Here is a 16,055-nt window from a genome sequence, read left to right on the forward strand (position 1 = left end):
ATAATTGAACTGACTTGGGAACGACGAACCTTTCATCCTCCCAGGGACGATTTTTAAAAGTGCCATTGACCCGTTGTGATACCAGCAGCTATTTCCAGGCCAGTACTACAGACTCGACAGTTCTACTTTCAGTTTAAATATTGTGCGTTTCTGGAGAGCCAGCCTCGATCGAGAAAGATTGCAAGCCGTCTGGTAGCGCCTAGAATGGTATTATTCAATGCACTGCGGTTGGCATAGTTAATTGAAGAGCGGGGGCTTTAAAAAGGAACTATAAACACCTTCCTGGGCGTTTCCCAAGACGTCTACCCGCGTCAAATAATTCAGCGACTTTTCCCTCGCAAAAACTTTAAGAAGCGGAGTCCTTGAATTAGATTTTTTTTTTTTTTTTAATCCAATTTAAGACGTTGATGTTAAATTAAAATATTTACTGCTAGACAAGCTCCTATATAGTGCCTTGAAGTGATTCTATGTTTGCTTTGTAGTGACCTCCGCCCCTTCCACACATCCACCCTTTGGACTGCCCCCCCTACCCCCCCCCCAAGACTCTCGGCTTTCTCATTACCTTGTGGGGCAGTGACCCCCACCTGTGGGTAAACAGTCTCTCTGGCGGCCTTGCTCAGCAGTCCGAGAACAACGAGAGAATTAAATACTTCTATGTATTATCCCTCTAAGCAAATAGATAAACCTCTGTTTATATGTAATCTGTTAACTGAGTGCACTCGGGGGGGGGGGGGCACGGCACGGGCTGGAGCAGGTGGCACCTGCAGAGGGGGCGTGGCCCGAGCAGGAGGGAGGCGGGGTGACCAATGTATTGGTCAGGACTGACCCTTGACAGTCTTGTTCGAGGGGCAGGTGGGTGTCCTCTGACAGGAAGGGGCGGGACAGAAGCCGGAAGTGCTCTGGGCAGACAAGGATGTACAATGAAGGGGGTGGTCTGGATCGGTTTTTTTTTTGTTAGGTTTTTGAGGGGTAGGGGTTGGTGACAGAGGACTTGCCACTGGTGAAGCCAGGGGTAAAGGAGACCGGAAGGACACAATTGGAGGGGGTTACTGTATCCGGTGCCCCCAACAGGAATGCAAGGCTCCTAGCCGGGCACACCTACCGCCCGACCTCTGCTGTTCCTGGATGGCCCTTGTGCTCCTGCATGGTAGATTGGTAGGAACTCCCTGCCTCGGGAAATCGGGGCTACTTCCAACTGGGGAAAATTCAGAGAGATGCTCAACACCTGGCCCTCTCTACAAGCAAGCCCATAATCCATACTCTGACCTGCCTTGTCTTAGTTACCTTAGCGGCCAGCGCCAAGAAACTGTCTGGCGTACGTGCGCTCTACAAATAATAGCAACAACACAGGACAAGGCTGTGTCAGGAGCTGGTCTCTGTCAGGGGGCGCAGTGCCATGGGCTGCCAACACCCTCTCCCTACCATCTGGTTCACTTAGGTAGCGCTCATTGGCTCTTCACGGTGCAGTGAGTGTAGGCGCTTACTGGCCGCAGGCTTCCAGTGTACCCAGCCTGGCCTCACCCTCTTGCCCAGGCTCTGCCAGCTGCTCACGAGTAACCTCTTGGCTGGCGGCACTGGGTGTCCCGGCGCAGCAAGACGTGTTCACATTACACAGTCATATCCGGTGTATTAGTAAAGCTGCGTGGCTTCCGGTGAAGGGGTGCTGCGGGGCAGAATTGGGGTGCACATACGCTTGCTGTGTCTCAGCTCTGTACCCCAAGGGCGTCGCAGGACTGAGTTGAGGTTCTTCGGGTGGAATGGCGTTGCATATCCGGCTCGAGGCGCTTTGACTGAGCGGTGTGGGGTGCCGTACAAGGAGACACACTAGTAGGTCAGGGATTTTAGACTCCTGCTGACCGGGTTTCACTGTAGATTAGGGTTGAGGTGCATTGACTGCGCCTGTGCTGAATAACAAGGCGCGCTGTCGGCCACGACTGGGATGACTACTGCCTCTGTTCTCGTTACAGGCTCTTTGCAGAAATGCCAGAAAGAGGACGAGGGTAAAGATTGAGGAACATTGATGGAGTTGAGTGAATCTCTCGTTTGAGCCATTAACCAACGACCCAAAACAGCTCCCAAATGTGTGCGCCCTTCACCACAGCCTGGCTGTGAAACTACGGGTTTGGGGTCCTGGTGCTTTGGCAGAGCTGACGTTTAATACTAAAGGGGCATCTATCCTGAAAAAAAAAGTGCTTCCAGCTAGTACCCTGCCGTGAACCTGGGCAGTAGTCCACTTGGAGTGGCACACTGCTGTTTTTTGAGAGCGAACACTGAAAACTAGCCTGTGGCTGATGCACACTTGGGAGTTTACTAGAAAAAAACTGTGCTGTTCCGAGCGCAACCACTAGATGGCAGTAGTACGCATAGCATGTGAAACTAGAACACTGAGCCGGCCAGAGGCTTGCCATAGAGGCACCGCTCCCTCCCCCGTTCAGGCACTAAACAGACCACATTAGAGAGAACCCAGCACTGGTAATAAGAGTGGGTCGTCTCCCGGCGTGTATAAATCATTCATGCCCCTTGTTGCTGTGCCTTAAGGTGCAAGGCATGTGCCCTTCCTTTGGATATGCCCCCTCAGTGCCATCCTCCCCATAGCTTGCTACATTGGCACCCAACTCTTCACTTCTGTCCCATGCAGTCTGTCCAACTCTTAGGTTCGGGTGCCATTGTTAAATAGAAACATCCTGCTTTCACTTAACTGGCTATTTATAACCTATTTAGTTTAATTTATTGTCTCTCTTGAATGGGGCTTATTTTATTCCTTGGTAAATTACTGTTCTCTATGTCTGCGGTCTTTATGTAGCGCACACCTACCCAGAAGTCGTCAGAGCGCTGTGAAGGGTCCGCGTGACACATAAAGGCAACAGGTGGATAGATGGATTGTGGACGTTTAATGCACCGTTTCGTCTTCTGTGTTTTTTTTAATTTATTTTTTATTTATTCTATTAATTTTTTTAGCAAGAACTTTCTTATCATGCAATTTTTAAATGTTCTCTGGTCTGGCTCCATTTTGTAAAGCTTTGTTCGTGTTTTGGATGCACGCACCGCCCCCGGGATGGGGCACTAGGCTGGGAGGGAGTTGGTTGCGATTTCCTGCCTGTGAATTACTTGTATGGCTGGAAAGTTTCCATTCGTGAACTTGCATCTGATTCTCTCGCTTGTTGCTGTGTTTCGTGGCTGTGGTGATTGTCTCGGCACACTTTTCTGCCACCGCCCTTTAACGTGTTATTTTCGCCCTACGATTGAAATGTTTGCTGTGGTGCAGTATGTGTCCCCCCTCCCACTCGTTTGGTGTGGTGTTCATGTAGAATGAAGTGTTTGCTTTGGTGTCCTTCCTGCATCTCCTACTGTAGTGATTTTGTGTTTAAAATTGCTTCGATGCGCTTTCCCGTTGCACCTTTGGTTGTAATAGAGGGACAACCCCTTCCTGTTCCTCCCTTGGTATAGTGTTTGCAATTTCACTGTTTGCTCTGTTGGTTCCTGTTCTTCTCCTGGTCTTTTTGTGTTTGAAATGTTTGCTTTATTGCACGTTGGGCGCCTCCACCATCTCCCTTTGGTTGGGAGTTTGTTGTTTTGAAGATTTGCCCTGGTGCACTTTCCTGCAGCCCCCTGTGGGGTAGTTTTTGTGCTTTGATACACTTCCGTATTGCACTCTTGTGTGTGATGGCTGTAGTATAGGGGTGTGTCCCTACCTGCTCCTGACTATGCTCTGGTGTTTGCTTTGTTTTTATGTTGCTTTCCTGGTGCGTTTTGGGGGTTTGCTTTCAGTGCCCTTGATGTGGAGTTTTTGAGGTTGAAAGGTTTGCTCTGGTGCCATTTCCTGCTCCTAACGTGCTGTGGTGTTTGCAGTTGCAGGGGTTGCTTTGTTTTTGTTTTTTTGTTTTTTCTGTTGCTCTCCTGGTGTGGTTGAGGTTTACTTCTGTGTCCTTGCTGTATTATCTGGGGGGAGGAAGGTTTGCTTTTATTTTGGCTCTCCTTGTTTGGTTCGCAGGTGTGCTTCAGTGTCCTTTCTGAAGTATTTTGGGGTTGAACGATTTTCTCTGGTGCCATTTCCTGCTCCTAACTTGTAATGATGTTTGCACTTGCAGGGATTGCTTTGTTTTTCTGTTCCTCCCCAGGTCTGACTCGGAGGTTTACTGCAGTGCCCTTACTGCAGTATTTAGGAAGGTTTGCTTTGCCTGTTTTTCTGTTCCTCTCCTGGCGTGGTTCACAGGCTTGCTTCAGTGCCCTTGCTGGGGTGTTTTGGTGTTGAAAGTTTTTTGCTTTTTTTCTGCTCCTCTCCTGGTGTGGTTCACGTGTTTTTGCTTTAGTGTCGTTGCCGTGGTGTTTTGAGGTTGGCAGGTTTGCTTTGCCTCCGTCACTTTGCTTTCTTCAGTGTCCTTGCTGGAGTGTTGTAGGGTTGAAAGGTGTGCTTTGTCTTTTCTGTTCCTCTGCTGGTGTAGTTCGCAGGTTTGCTTCAGTGCCTTTGCTGGGGTGTTTTGGGGTTGGAAGGTTTCCTGTGCTGCAGTCACTTTGCTCGCTTCAGTGTCCTTGCTGGAGTGGTATTTTTGGGTGGTTGGCAGGTTTGTTTTGCTGTTTTTCTGTTCCTCTCCTGGTGTGGTTCTCTGGTTTGCTCCAGTGCCTTTGCTGGAGTGTTTTGGGGTTGGAAGGTTTCCTCTGCTGCAGTCACTTTGCTCTCTTCAGTGTCCTTGCTGGAGTGGTATTTTTGGGTGGTTGGTAGGATTGTTTTGCTGTTTCTGTTCCTCTCCCGGTGCAGTTCGGAGGTTTGCTTCAGTGCCTTTGGTGGGGTGTTTTGTGGTTGGAAGGTTTCATCTGCTGCAGTCACTTTGCTCGCTTCAGTGTCCTTGCTGGAGTGTTGTGGGGTTGGAAGGTTTCCTTTGCTGCAGTCACTTTGCGCTCACTCCCTCGATGACTGAGTGCTTGCGTAGCTGCAGAGCTCGCTTTGCTGCAGTCCTCAGATCACCGATTTGTCTGGAATTCCTTTTAGCGCCGGGTCACTGAGCTGTCCCTGCCTGACTAGCAGAGGCAGGAGCTGCGCTGCCCCCTGGCTCTTCATTGTCTGAGGCTGCAAAGAATCCCATGTCAGACAGCAAGGGGGGGTGGGGGGGGGGAGGGGGGGGCTGGGCTGGGATGTCAGACGAGTCATCGCCACGAGACAGACAAGAGTCTGCAGACAAGTATGCAGCTCTCTAAGACAGCCGTTGCGCATTATATGGACCCTCTCTGGACCTAGACAGGCGCTACATTCCAGAGACCGCTTCCTATAAAGCTGTCTCTGGACCTAGACAGGCGCTGCACTCCAGAGACAGCTCCCTATAAAGCCGTCTCTGGACCTAGACAGGCGCTGCACTCCAGAGAGCGCTCCCCATAAAGCCGTCTCTGGACCTAGACAGGCGCTGCACTCCAGAGACCGCTCCCTATAAAGCCGTCTCTGGACCTAGACAGGCGCTGCACTCCAGAGACAGCTCCCTATAAAGCCGTCTCTGGACCTAGACAGGCGCTGCACTCCAGAGACCGCTCCCTATAAAGCCGTCTCTGGACCTAGACAGGCGCTGCACTCCAGAGACAGCTCCCTATAAAGCCGTCTCTGGACCTAGACAGGCGCTGCACTCCAGAGAGCGCTCCCCATAAAGCCGTCTCTGGACCTAGACAGGCGCTGCACTCCAGAGACAGCTCCCTATAAAGCCGTCTCTGGACCTAGACAGGCGCTGCACTCCAGAGACAGTTCCCTATAAAGCCGTCTCTGGACCTAGACAGGCGCTGCACTCCAGAGACAGCTCCATATAAAGCTGTCTCGTGGTACCGCAGCAGTGTGGGGTGCTGTGGCAGACTGTCTACGACTACCTAACAGGTGTGTGGGTGTCTATGCAGGGTACCCGTCTGTCTGCAGGGGTGCGCCGGTTGTCTCTGCTCTGTGTTCTTCCGGTGTCCCTCCATCTGCGTTGTATTTCCGGGTTGTCAGCATGCGTGTCTGCTGTGAGACCTCCACCTACCTTTGCTCAGGAAGTGAACTCCAAGCCATGGCTGAGGGCCCTGGTGGAGCGGTCTCGTGGTCTTTAATTCTGACTGCACTGATGTCAGCAACAGCAGGCTGGATGTCCCCCACACTGCCCTGCTGTCTGAGGGTTGAGGGCGGGACATGTGGGGTGTAGGTGGAGGTTTATGTGGAGACTGGGACAAGGACTGAGGTGGGAGGTGGCTTGAGGCGGGAGGTGGCTTGAGGCAGGAGGGGGGTGAGGACTGAGATGGGTGGGAGGGTTGAGGCAACAGTTCTGTGAGGGCTGATGCAGGTGTGGGGGAATGGGACAAGGGTTGAGGCGGGAATGAGACATAGGTTGGGGCGGGAGAGTGGCATGGGTTGACCACTACTTAATTTGCAGAAACATAAGTGCCAGGGCCCCCGTCGGGAGGCTACCTCAGCTTGTGCCACCCATTGCCTCTGCCAGCGTTGCCAATGTCAGTCCAACACAACCACTAACCATCACACTCACACAGGTGTGACAATGCAGACATTTCCAGCCCCCAAAGCTATAAGAATGGCTTAGACAATAGGTATTAGTTGTTTTAATACAGATTAAATACATAAGCAACTGTTACTCTGCTTCTCTCTAAATTACACAAACAGTGCCACCATGTGGCAGCTGTTATAAGTGCCAGGGTTGACAAGTGCCGGTGCCGGGCCCTGGAAAAAACTGGCACAAATTAAGCACTGGTTGAGGCAGGTGTGGGGAACGGGACAAGCGTTAAGGAGAGAGTGGGATGAGGGTAGGGGCAAATGTGGGGATTGGAGCGACGGCTGAGGCGCCAGTGGGACGAGCGCTGAGGCGGGTTTGTAGCAGCATGTAGCAGTTCTCTCTCGACTACTTGGGGTTCAGGACTTGGCTGCACTGACAGATGAACCTGGGTGGAGGGTCGCCCAGGGCTGGTCCTTATTCTGTCAGGACAAAGTTTGAGGTCGAACTAGGATTCAGGTTAAGGTGCCACCTAGAGCTGTGCAAGTGTTATCACTGGACTGACACTGATTCACAATCGAGGTAGGAAATCGATGGCTGTGCAAAGGCGGAATTAATCAATCAATCAGAACCACCTGGGAGGGAGGCTAGGGTAGGGGGGGGGGGTGATGGGTACGGGATGCTGTATTACTATTGAGTTACTATGTCCTTGTGTTGCTCTCACCTGCGGGAGACAAGAGATATTTATTAAGCCTAGTGGGCAGTGCTGATGCAGGGCAGGATCGAGATTAGGACAGTTTCTAACAGCTTCCTACACTCTGCTGCTTGCATCTCTGTCCTTAACTCTGGTCCTCTGCTCTCTTCTAGGTTCATCCCCGGCAAGGGCCTGGTCTTGTATCCAGAGATCGGCGACAAGCTGGACATCATCTGCCCGAAGGGAGACTCCTCGCGGCCGTATGAGTACTACAAGCTGTACCTGGTGCGGCGGGAGCAGGCCGACTCCTGCAGCACCATCATGGACCCCAACGTTCTGGTCACCTGCAACCGCCCCGAGCAGGAGATCCGCTTCACCATCAAGTTCCAGGAGTTCAGCCCCAACTACATGGGCCTGGAGTTCAGACGCCTCCAAGACTACTTTATTACATGTAAGTCACAGCCAGCGGGCTCTTGGTTTAAACAGATGTTTTAAGGTATGGGCAAAGCGGGCTCTGGCCCAGGGATCCGGCCTTCCAGGGGCCCCCTGATTGAGCCAGCTCTGATCTGCAGTGTCTTGCCCTGATGACCCTGAAAAATTCTCAGATTGTTTTAAATCCTGTTTTCCTCTGATTTATTTGTAATGTGTGATTTTATTAAAGACATTTTGGCGAGAAAGGTTTATTGCATGCACCATCCATTTAGAAAAAAAAAAAGTTTCTTTTAGATTAAGACAGGACCTCATATGAGAAATGGTCTGGTATCACAGAGATTTGCAGTAATATGACTTAGCTGCTGCTATGTTTCATTATTGAAAACACACGTCACTATCCCTAAAAAGTGGATGTAAAAATTTGGACCAATGTGCTTATGCGCCATTAGGGACCTGGGCAAAGGGGGCATGAAAGAGCTGAAATTAAATCATAAATTCAAAGCTGTTGCGAACAGGAGCCCCCAAAATACCTTTGGCCCAGGGACCCCAAAATCCTTAACATGTTGAGTTTAGTACTCTACAAAAGGTTTTGGCCTTTTTAGCCCTCTGTGAACCCTTCTAGCTCCAACTTTGCACGCTATGTCCAGATCTTCAAGAGCGGGTGAGATGCACATGTTCATGGGTGATGGGAGGGTGGAGGGAGTTGTACCTAAGATCAGTAGCCATTTTTAAGGACATCTAAAACTGGGACAGTGTATATTAGGTTTGTTTGGCATGTCAGAGTCATTCAAATGAGTGTCACTCGATTAGATGAAAGTGCCAAAAGGCATTAGCCGCCCTACAAAGTTGAAAGTTTCAACAAGTACTATACTGAAAAAAACATACTTTTACATCCGTCTAGTTTGTAAGGCATAATAAGTAGTCTTGCGTACTCTTTAGAGAAACGAAATCACCTCTTTCTAAGTAAAATAAAATCACAGTTTAGTGTGTTCGCCAAGCACTTCTTCTGCATCTTTGGGAAGTTCAGTCAGTTTACTTCATTCATATACTCGCTCACTGCTGCTGACTGTTTGGTAGAGAGGTGTGTATTGTTTTATTAGAGTGAATCCTGAATATTGGGTCAGTAAGTTTCTACAATTGGACTTATGAAGTCATTTTCTGAACTGGTGCTTAGTTTGTTCACCTTTCGTAAGTGTCCACTCTTGTCAGCACAAGCTGAAAATGTATTCTTGGCACCTAAGTAGATGTTCATCGTTGCACCGTATTTTCTCATCCTTGGGGGAGCGGAGTCCAGGGTGTTGGAGATTCAGTTCTCCACTGTGGTTGCTACAGGTGTCTTGGCGCTTGTAAGTCCACTTCCGGTGTGGAGTGAGCATACGGTTTATTTTTCTCTCCTTGTGTTTTATTTGTTCAGGTTTGTGTGAGGTGGCACACCTTTGTATGAAGGTCGTATTCTCAAGAAGTGAGCTCATGTGTTTACCGTGGTTTGACTGTGGGTTCGGTTTGGCATACAACAAGGTGACGTGGGTACAAACGTGATCATTAATCAGGATTTTTTTTATTTTTTATTTTCCAAAGTAAGACGCAAGAATAATGCGCTCCTGCTTTAAGGTACCATATAGTAGCGCGCTTCGCCTACAGGTGACTGAGAGAGTGTCAGGGTCTTGAACCCCTGCAGGACCGCTCCACTCCAGTGCTGTGCCCCAGATCCTGTTGGTACCAAGGAGGCTGAGACACCCTTTGTACTGTGCCAGGATTGTAAGGGCTTGGCCTGCAGTGAGTACCCAGGACTTGAATCACCTTTGTCTCAACAGTGGTGTCGGTGGTGCGAGTACTCAAGGCCGCACTCGTGGGAGCTGGTGCGAGTACTCAAGGCCGCACTCGTGGGAGCTGGTGCGAGTACTCAAGGCCGCACTCGTGGCAGGTGGTGCGAGTATTCAAGGTCTCACTTGTGAGATGTGCTGTGTAGGAGAATAGATACCATGTAACACTGGTCATCAATGCCAAGAAAGGCCACTGTGGAGCCACATTGGGCTACTTTTTAAAACCATGTACCTTTATTTTATTTTTCACAGAAATACCACAGTTAAATCCATTCCCTTAAAACCAGAAGTCTCCAGCTGGCTTGCTTCAGGGTATTACCCACATAAGTATCACACAGAGGAGCCCTCCTGCCTATTAAGATGTGTGGGCAGAGATGGCCAAAGGGTAGAGTTTTTAATACTGTGAGCCAAGAATATTCTTTGCAAACCCTGAGCTTCGCCTTCCGTAAAACAGTGGCTTCTACCAGAGCCATCCACATTGTTGTAAATGTATGATACAAACTTACAATAACAAGTAGCATGAAGCAATGTGGTTCCAAAAGTAACAGGAGTTCCAAAGTAACATGCTGCACTGGTGGAAGCCAAGTAGCCTGGCATGCAGCGCTGGTGGTGGAAACCAAGTAGCCTGGCATGCAGCGCTGGTGGTGGAAAGCATGCAGCACTGGTGGTGGAAAGCATGCAGCACTGGTGGTGGAAACCAAGTAGCCTGGCATGCAGCACTGGTGGTGGAAAGCATGCAGCACTGTTGGTGGAAACCAAGTAGCCTGGCATGCTGCACTGGTGGTGGAAACCAAGTAGCCTGGCATGCAGCGCTGGTGGTGGAAAGCATGCAGCACTGGTGGTGGAAAGCATGCAGCACTGGTGGTGGAAACCAAGTAGCCTGGCATGCAGCACTGGTGGTGGAAAGCATGCAGCACTGGTGGTGGAAACCAAGTAGCCTGGCATGCTGCACTGGTGGTGGAAAGCATGCAGCACTGGTGGTGGAAACCAAGTAGCCTGGCATGCAGCACTGGTGGTGGAAACCAAGTAGCCTGGCATGCAGCACTGGTGGTGGAAAGCATGCAGCACTGTTGGTGGAAACCAAGTTGCCTGGCATGCTGCACTGGTGGTGGAAAGCATGCAGCACTGTTGGTGGAAACCAAGTAGCCTGGGGTGCTGCATTGGTGGAAGCCATGTGGCCTGGAGCGCAGCACTGGTGGAAACAGTTTCTGTGAAGGTTTTGTGGATCTCTCCGATAGAGGGTGGGGTTCCTTCATGTAATTGTGGCATGCAGATACCTGGGGAGGGGGGTTAGTATGGTGCTGGCCTTCTAACATGCTCCCAGGCATCAGTAAACCAAAACAACGTCAAATGTTGTGTCCTAGTGGCCAGAGTACAGTTTTCTGCTGTTTCCTCACAGTTGTAGCTTAATACACTTGACCCAGTATGTGGCCTAGGTGGGCTTGTCTTCAGCCCGCGCACCATCCCTGGAGCCTCCCCCCGGCTAGGGGGCAGCAGGGAGGGGTAGGTAACCACCCATCCTTACTACAGCACCATAAGTACTCATGATTACCTGACAGGGTACCAGGAGCTTACTCTCCCGACAGCCTGGCAGAGGGCTATAGGTTGGGCCTGCACCCCCGTCTCTGATGGGGAGCACGGATATTCTGGGAAGCATGACCACCAGGACAAAAGACGAGTACAACTTTGGACTTGCACCCTTTGTGTGCACAGATGAGCACTCCTCTATGCTCTTGGAGTACTGCCCGCCTCGTGTGCAATTCATGCTGAGTTCACAACGTGGGTGCAAAGGCCAAGCTGGAGACTAAGCCCCATATATAGCAAGATGCATTGTTAAAGGGCAGTTGTGAACCGGAAGCAAATCTGCTATCTGAATCAGACATGGCCATCTCATTTACCACATGCTATACGCTGATGGTAGGACAGAGTACACGAATAGGAAATCACAAGTGTGAAAGATGGCTTTCCTGTTCTGCCCATTTTTAATTATACGTGTGTATGTGTGTGTGTTAATTCCACAGGGTTTTTACGCTCTACTTGTCCCAAATCCCTGAATCAGGCCCTCTGGATATGTACCCTTGAAGGTGGGAGATGCTGACTAGAGTCCCAAGCTTTTGATTCACTCCAGCTAAGCATTTAATTTGTCAGAAAATAAAGACTAGTCCTTAAAACTTTTTTGTCGGGGCTTCAACTGTGTCTCTGTCCTCCCGGCGCTACAATTGATCTGCCTGGAGTTTGCATGACACAGAATCAGTCCTTTTTTTATGTTCATCATGGTTATGGAAATAGAAGAAGTGTTCCAATACAACGGCAGGCAAAGAAACTGTTGCTGTCTGCCTGTTTCCATTGACCCAATGGAATAACGAAAAGGACTCCTGTCTCCTGCTCAGTGAATTAAGGCAATAGCTGACCTGGTCCTCGACCGTGTGAAACATGAGTCCTAGTCCCCCAAAATAGGTGCCAGCGGTGCCCACTTGCAACCTCCTGCACAAATAAGTACTGCTTCGCTCTACCAAGAGCACATTGGGCTCCTTGCTTGTAGCCCCTGGGAGGTCCCCGGGGAGGAGGCCCTCTTCAGGTAAAACATTGACTTGCAGGGTGCATTGAACCTAGACGGGGCTTGTTAAAGTTCTTCACTAATTAATTTCCTGGTGGTTCAGTTCTGATTGGGTGAACCGAAGGGCAGCTTGGCCCTGAGGGTGCTTGAGGCCTGAATTCTTAAGAAGCACAGTATGCTGGTTCCTGCGAGATTACGCCTTGTGCAGGGAACTGGTTTCAGAAGAGCGCTCCATGCTCCACTTACCACCCGCCAACTGAACCACCCCGGGCATTTCTTGATGTTAACCAAATGCATAATGTAATCTGTGTGGGTATGGTTTCGTGACTGGGATATTTTAAGTGTGTTCTCTATCATGCCTTGCAATATTTTCAGGGATCCATTTTAGATATCCGACCTTTCCCTTGATTACACATGTTTCAAAGGCTCAGACTTAAGATGGCAGAGCTATCCCTCAGGTTCTTCGAATGCTTAAAGCTTGGGCATTAGACAGCGTAGCCAATCCTTTTTGTCACTTATTAAGCGCAGACTTTAAGTAGTTGTTGGCCCATGCCACAAGTGTTGGGTAGCAGGGGTATCTCTCGGGAGGCACCAATTACATATGGTTGGGCATGGATGGAAAAGTGATCCTTGCTGGCCTGCAGGCTCTGTGGACGGCTTCAATGGGCCCTACCTTCCTGGAGTCTGTCGCCCAAGACCATTGAGATCCATTAAATTGCTCGGGGCAAAGAGCTGGAACACCCGCCCCTGCACCTCCGGCAGTCACCATTGCTACTCCAACTCAGGAAGGACCTTAAAACCTGGTTCTTCGACTGAAGCTCAGAGGACAAACCCCCTTAGCGCCTTGAGACCCTTATGGGTGAGTAGTTGCACTTGATAAACCCTGACTTAATTTGATATACGTCCGCGGGGTAGGGTATGACTTTAATCAGCTGCCTCACTCACTCTGAGTAGGTACATTTGCACTTCTCAGCCGGTACACACATTGCTCAGAAGTCACAAACACCCCTGATATACACTCTCTGGTAAGCCGTTAAAGTCACTCCTCAGCAGCCACAGTCACTCCTGAGCCTGTGTGCGCACTAGCTGCTCAACAACCCATCACTCCTCAGCAGGCATGTCACTCCTGAACCTGTACTCTCTGCTCAACCGCCACAGTCACTCCTTAGCCGGTACACTCCCTCCTCAGCAGCTACACTACGCCAGTGAAGTTGCTTCCGCTCCACAGCAGCTGTGCAGTTCCCAAGGGGGGGTCAGCTCTCACTCATCCTCTTCAGCCCCCCCACGCCAGCTCGCTCGTCATTTGCTGAGACCTCGGCCCCGCCCACCTCTGCCTGCGGGGCCCGGAGCGGTCTTGGGATCCATGAAGGCCTCAGTGTCCCAGGCCAGATCAAGCATCCAAAGCCGGAGCTCGTTCAATGGGTCCTTCTCCGGGCCCCCCACTTATCCCTTCCAGACCAGTGGTTCCCAACCTTTTGATTTCTATGGACCCCCACTTTAACATTAATGGAACCCAGGGACCCCCACTGAATCATAATTGGAATCCGGGGACCCCCGCCTGAGTCATTACTGGAAGCTGGGGACCCAATGTGTCAATATTAATATTTTTTAATTTTCTAGACTCTCGCGGACCCCCTGAGAAGGCATCGCGGACCCCCAGGGGTCCCCGGACCACAGGTTGGGAACCACTGTTCCAGACAATGCGCACCCCATTCGAGGTCTTCGAGCCTCATTGACTGAGATGTTTTAAAGAGGTGGGGGGGTCACAGTGGCTCCTGGCCCAGGGCCCCAGCCTTTCAGGGGCCCCTGATAGAAGCGGCTCTGTTCTGCAGAGTCCTGTCGGTGACCGGGAATGATTCTTAAATGGATGTTCACACATTAGAATTTGGACCGATGCGCGTGTGCAGGATGTTCACACATTAGAATTTGGACTGATGTGCGCTGTCAGCGACCTGGCCACAGAGGGCTGGAAGAGCTCTAATTGAATCATTAATTCAGAGCTGCTCTGAACAGGGGCCCCGATGATACGTTTGTCCCATGGCCCCCACAATCGGTAATATGCCCCTGCTCATTGGATCTTGTATACCAAGAGCCATGGCTGCTGCGGAGGCACATCCCATCCCTCAAGGCCTCTGAGGGGGTCCTGTAGCCTGAGGGGTCCCCTGAGCCAGTTCCTCCGTACGGTTTCCTGCACTCAGTCTTGTTCGAGTCCTGTTTTCACATCAGTGCGCTGGTCTTCCCTCCTTGGTCTCCTTTCCTCCGCGCCCCCTCGCCCCATCCCTCCCTGCTATCCGAGCTCTTATTTCCGCCTCACTTGGGATGATACACGTACAATAACAGGCCGGGCCCGTCAGACCCATCCCCGGCGCGCATGACTGCGTCCTCCCGTTCCCACATCCACGTCCCCTCCCGCTCTGCGCATGCTCACACGGGGCCTGCGGGGCTGCGCCCTCCGCCCCCTCGCACCTGGTGCCCCTGTACCAAGCCCCTCTGACGTAACAGCGGGGGTTTAGTTCACCCCCCCATGCCTGTTACAGGCATTGTATCCTCCTGCCCCCCCCCTCCCCCCCCAAACTCTCCCTTGTTCCCGCAATTCGTCACTACCCTGGAGCTCCTCCTGGGTGATGTCTCGTGCGGGCAGGGACTTGGCTTCAGGGGCGTTTTGGGGTGTTGCCCCCCCCCCCCCCCCCACCCCCCCCCCAAAGTATTTTCTTATAAATAGCTGGGTACAGGTGCTTTAATCTGGGTCTTGTGACGTCTCCGTCTGATTTCAGCAGGAATTTTTACAAAATTCTAAAAGTCCTCAAAATATTGGTTATTTTACAGAATATTGTTTTCTCTTAATACTCCTACCGATCCACATTCCTCTTTGTTTCTACTGTCCCTTAGGCCCCTCCCATACACCCTGCTTGTCTATAATGTATTTAAACATTATATGCCAGCCTGATTGACCTGGGATATGTCCTCTTTCCACCCGCTTACCTTTGACATCAAAGCTCACTCCAGGTTTTTACCGTGGACTTGGTCTCCAGCTTTTCACCTACAAATTATTGATTTCATGTATGACTGTAATTAGTTCAATGGAAGGAAAACAAGACTACAACATCTAGAATGCATTACACTATCACATTCAAGTCCAGTACTGGAAGCAGTGCTTGTAATGACCTGAATTAAGGTGGTTGCCATACACATTTCCCCCTTCTTAAACCGTCCTGCTTCCTAGCTTCCAACTAACTTTCTCTCTGACAGCCTTGAAACTGAGAACAAACTCTGGCTGAGTGAATGGTTTGTTTGTAGTCTCTTCTTCCTCTCTCTCCTACCGCCAAGCATTGCCCTGCCCCTTCACCAATGAGCCGTCCATCAAGTTTGGCCCGTCGCCCCTTCTCCATCACGTGGCTTCCAATCAGGACTGACCCTGTGAGCCTTGCCCTGTGCTCCCTTCTTACAAGCATGCCCTGGGGCATGCTCCAAAGAGGAGGGGCGGTCTGTGCCACAGCCACACATGGCTTAAATAGTCCAAACATCTGTACGTTTAACAGGAGCCCAGACTGTCGAACAAGAACTGCCACCATCTCGGGACAGTACGACAGCTATATGCCCATTATATGCAGGGTTTTCACTTCCGACTGGACTGAGCGGGGAACAACCCTGTGAAGCTGCCCTTCACCTAAACTTTACCTACTACAGAGCGCAAGCTGTCTTGTTGCGAAAGACCAATAGTGAACCAAGTGTAGCTTGCTGTCCGCCCATTGGTTGGCTTCATTCAGTTGATGTCGTCTTATTCGATGGCTCAGCTTCCAGTTCTGGTGTTTGTTTATCCCCTGGTTTATAGCAGCTTTGCAAACCTTTTAAATGGCTGGCTTGTATCCTTCCCCTGCTCACATTTAGTTAAGTACTTTTTTTCTTGTTCCTCCTGCACTTCATGAGAATGCATGTGTTTTCCAGCTCTCTCCCTTGTGTGCTCCAGATAGCCACCCCTGGCGCTGTGTTGCCCCCCCCCCCCCCCCCCACCTCTCAGCTTGCCTGTGCATCACAGCAACAGATTTGTGCTGTGTTAAGGGTTCTTTTTGTCTCCTGCATTCCACATATTGCATGAA

At 50.7% G+C, this 16,055-nt stretch overlaps 1 protein-coding gene across 1 annotated transcript in view; it reads left to right on the top strand.

The window, feature by feature from the left end:
• EFNB1 (ephrin B1) overlaps positions 1-16,055 on the top strand; it is a 111,386-nt gene that overhangs the window by 52,397 nt on the left and 42,934 nt on the right. The window contains exon 2 of the mRNA XM_069210001.1: positions 7,320-7,597. Coding sequence (XP_069066102.1) covers positions 7,320-7,597 — 278 coding nt within the window. The remainder of the gene's footprint in view (positions 1-7,319; positions 7,598-16,055) is intronic.

Source organism: Pleurodeles waltl, chromosome 2_1, assembly GCF_031143425.1.
Source record: "Pleurodeles waltl isolate 20211129_DDA chromosome 2_1, aPleWal1.hap1.20221129, whole genome shotgun sequence".
NCBI classification, from domain to species: domain Eukaryota; kingdom Metazoa; phylum Chordata; class Amphibia; order Caudata; family Salamandridae; genus Pleurodeles; species Pleurodeles waltl.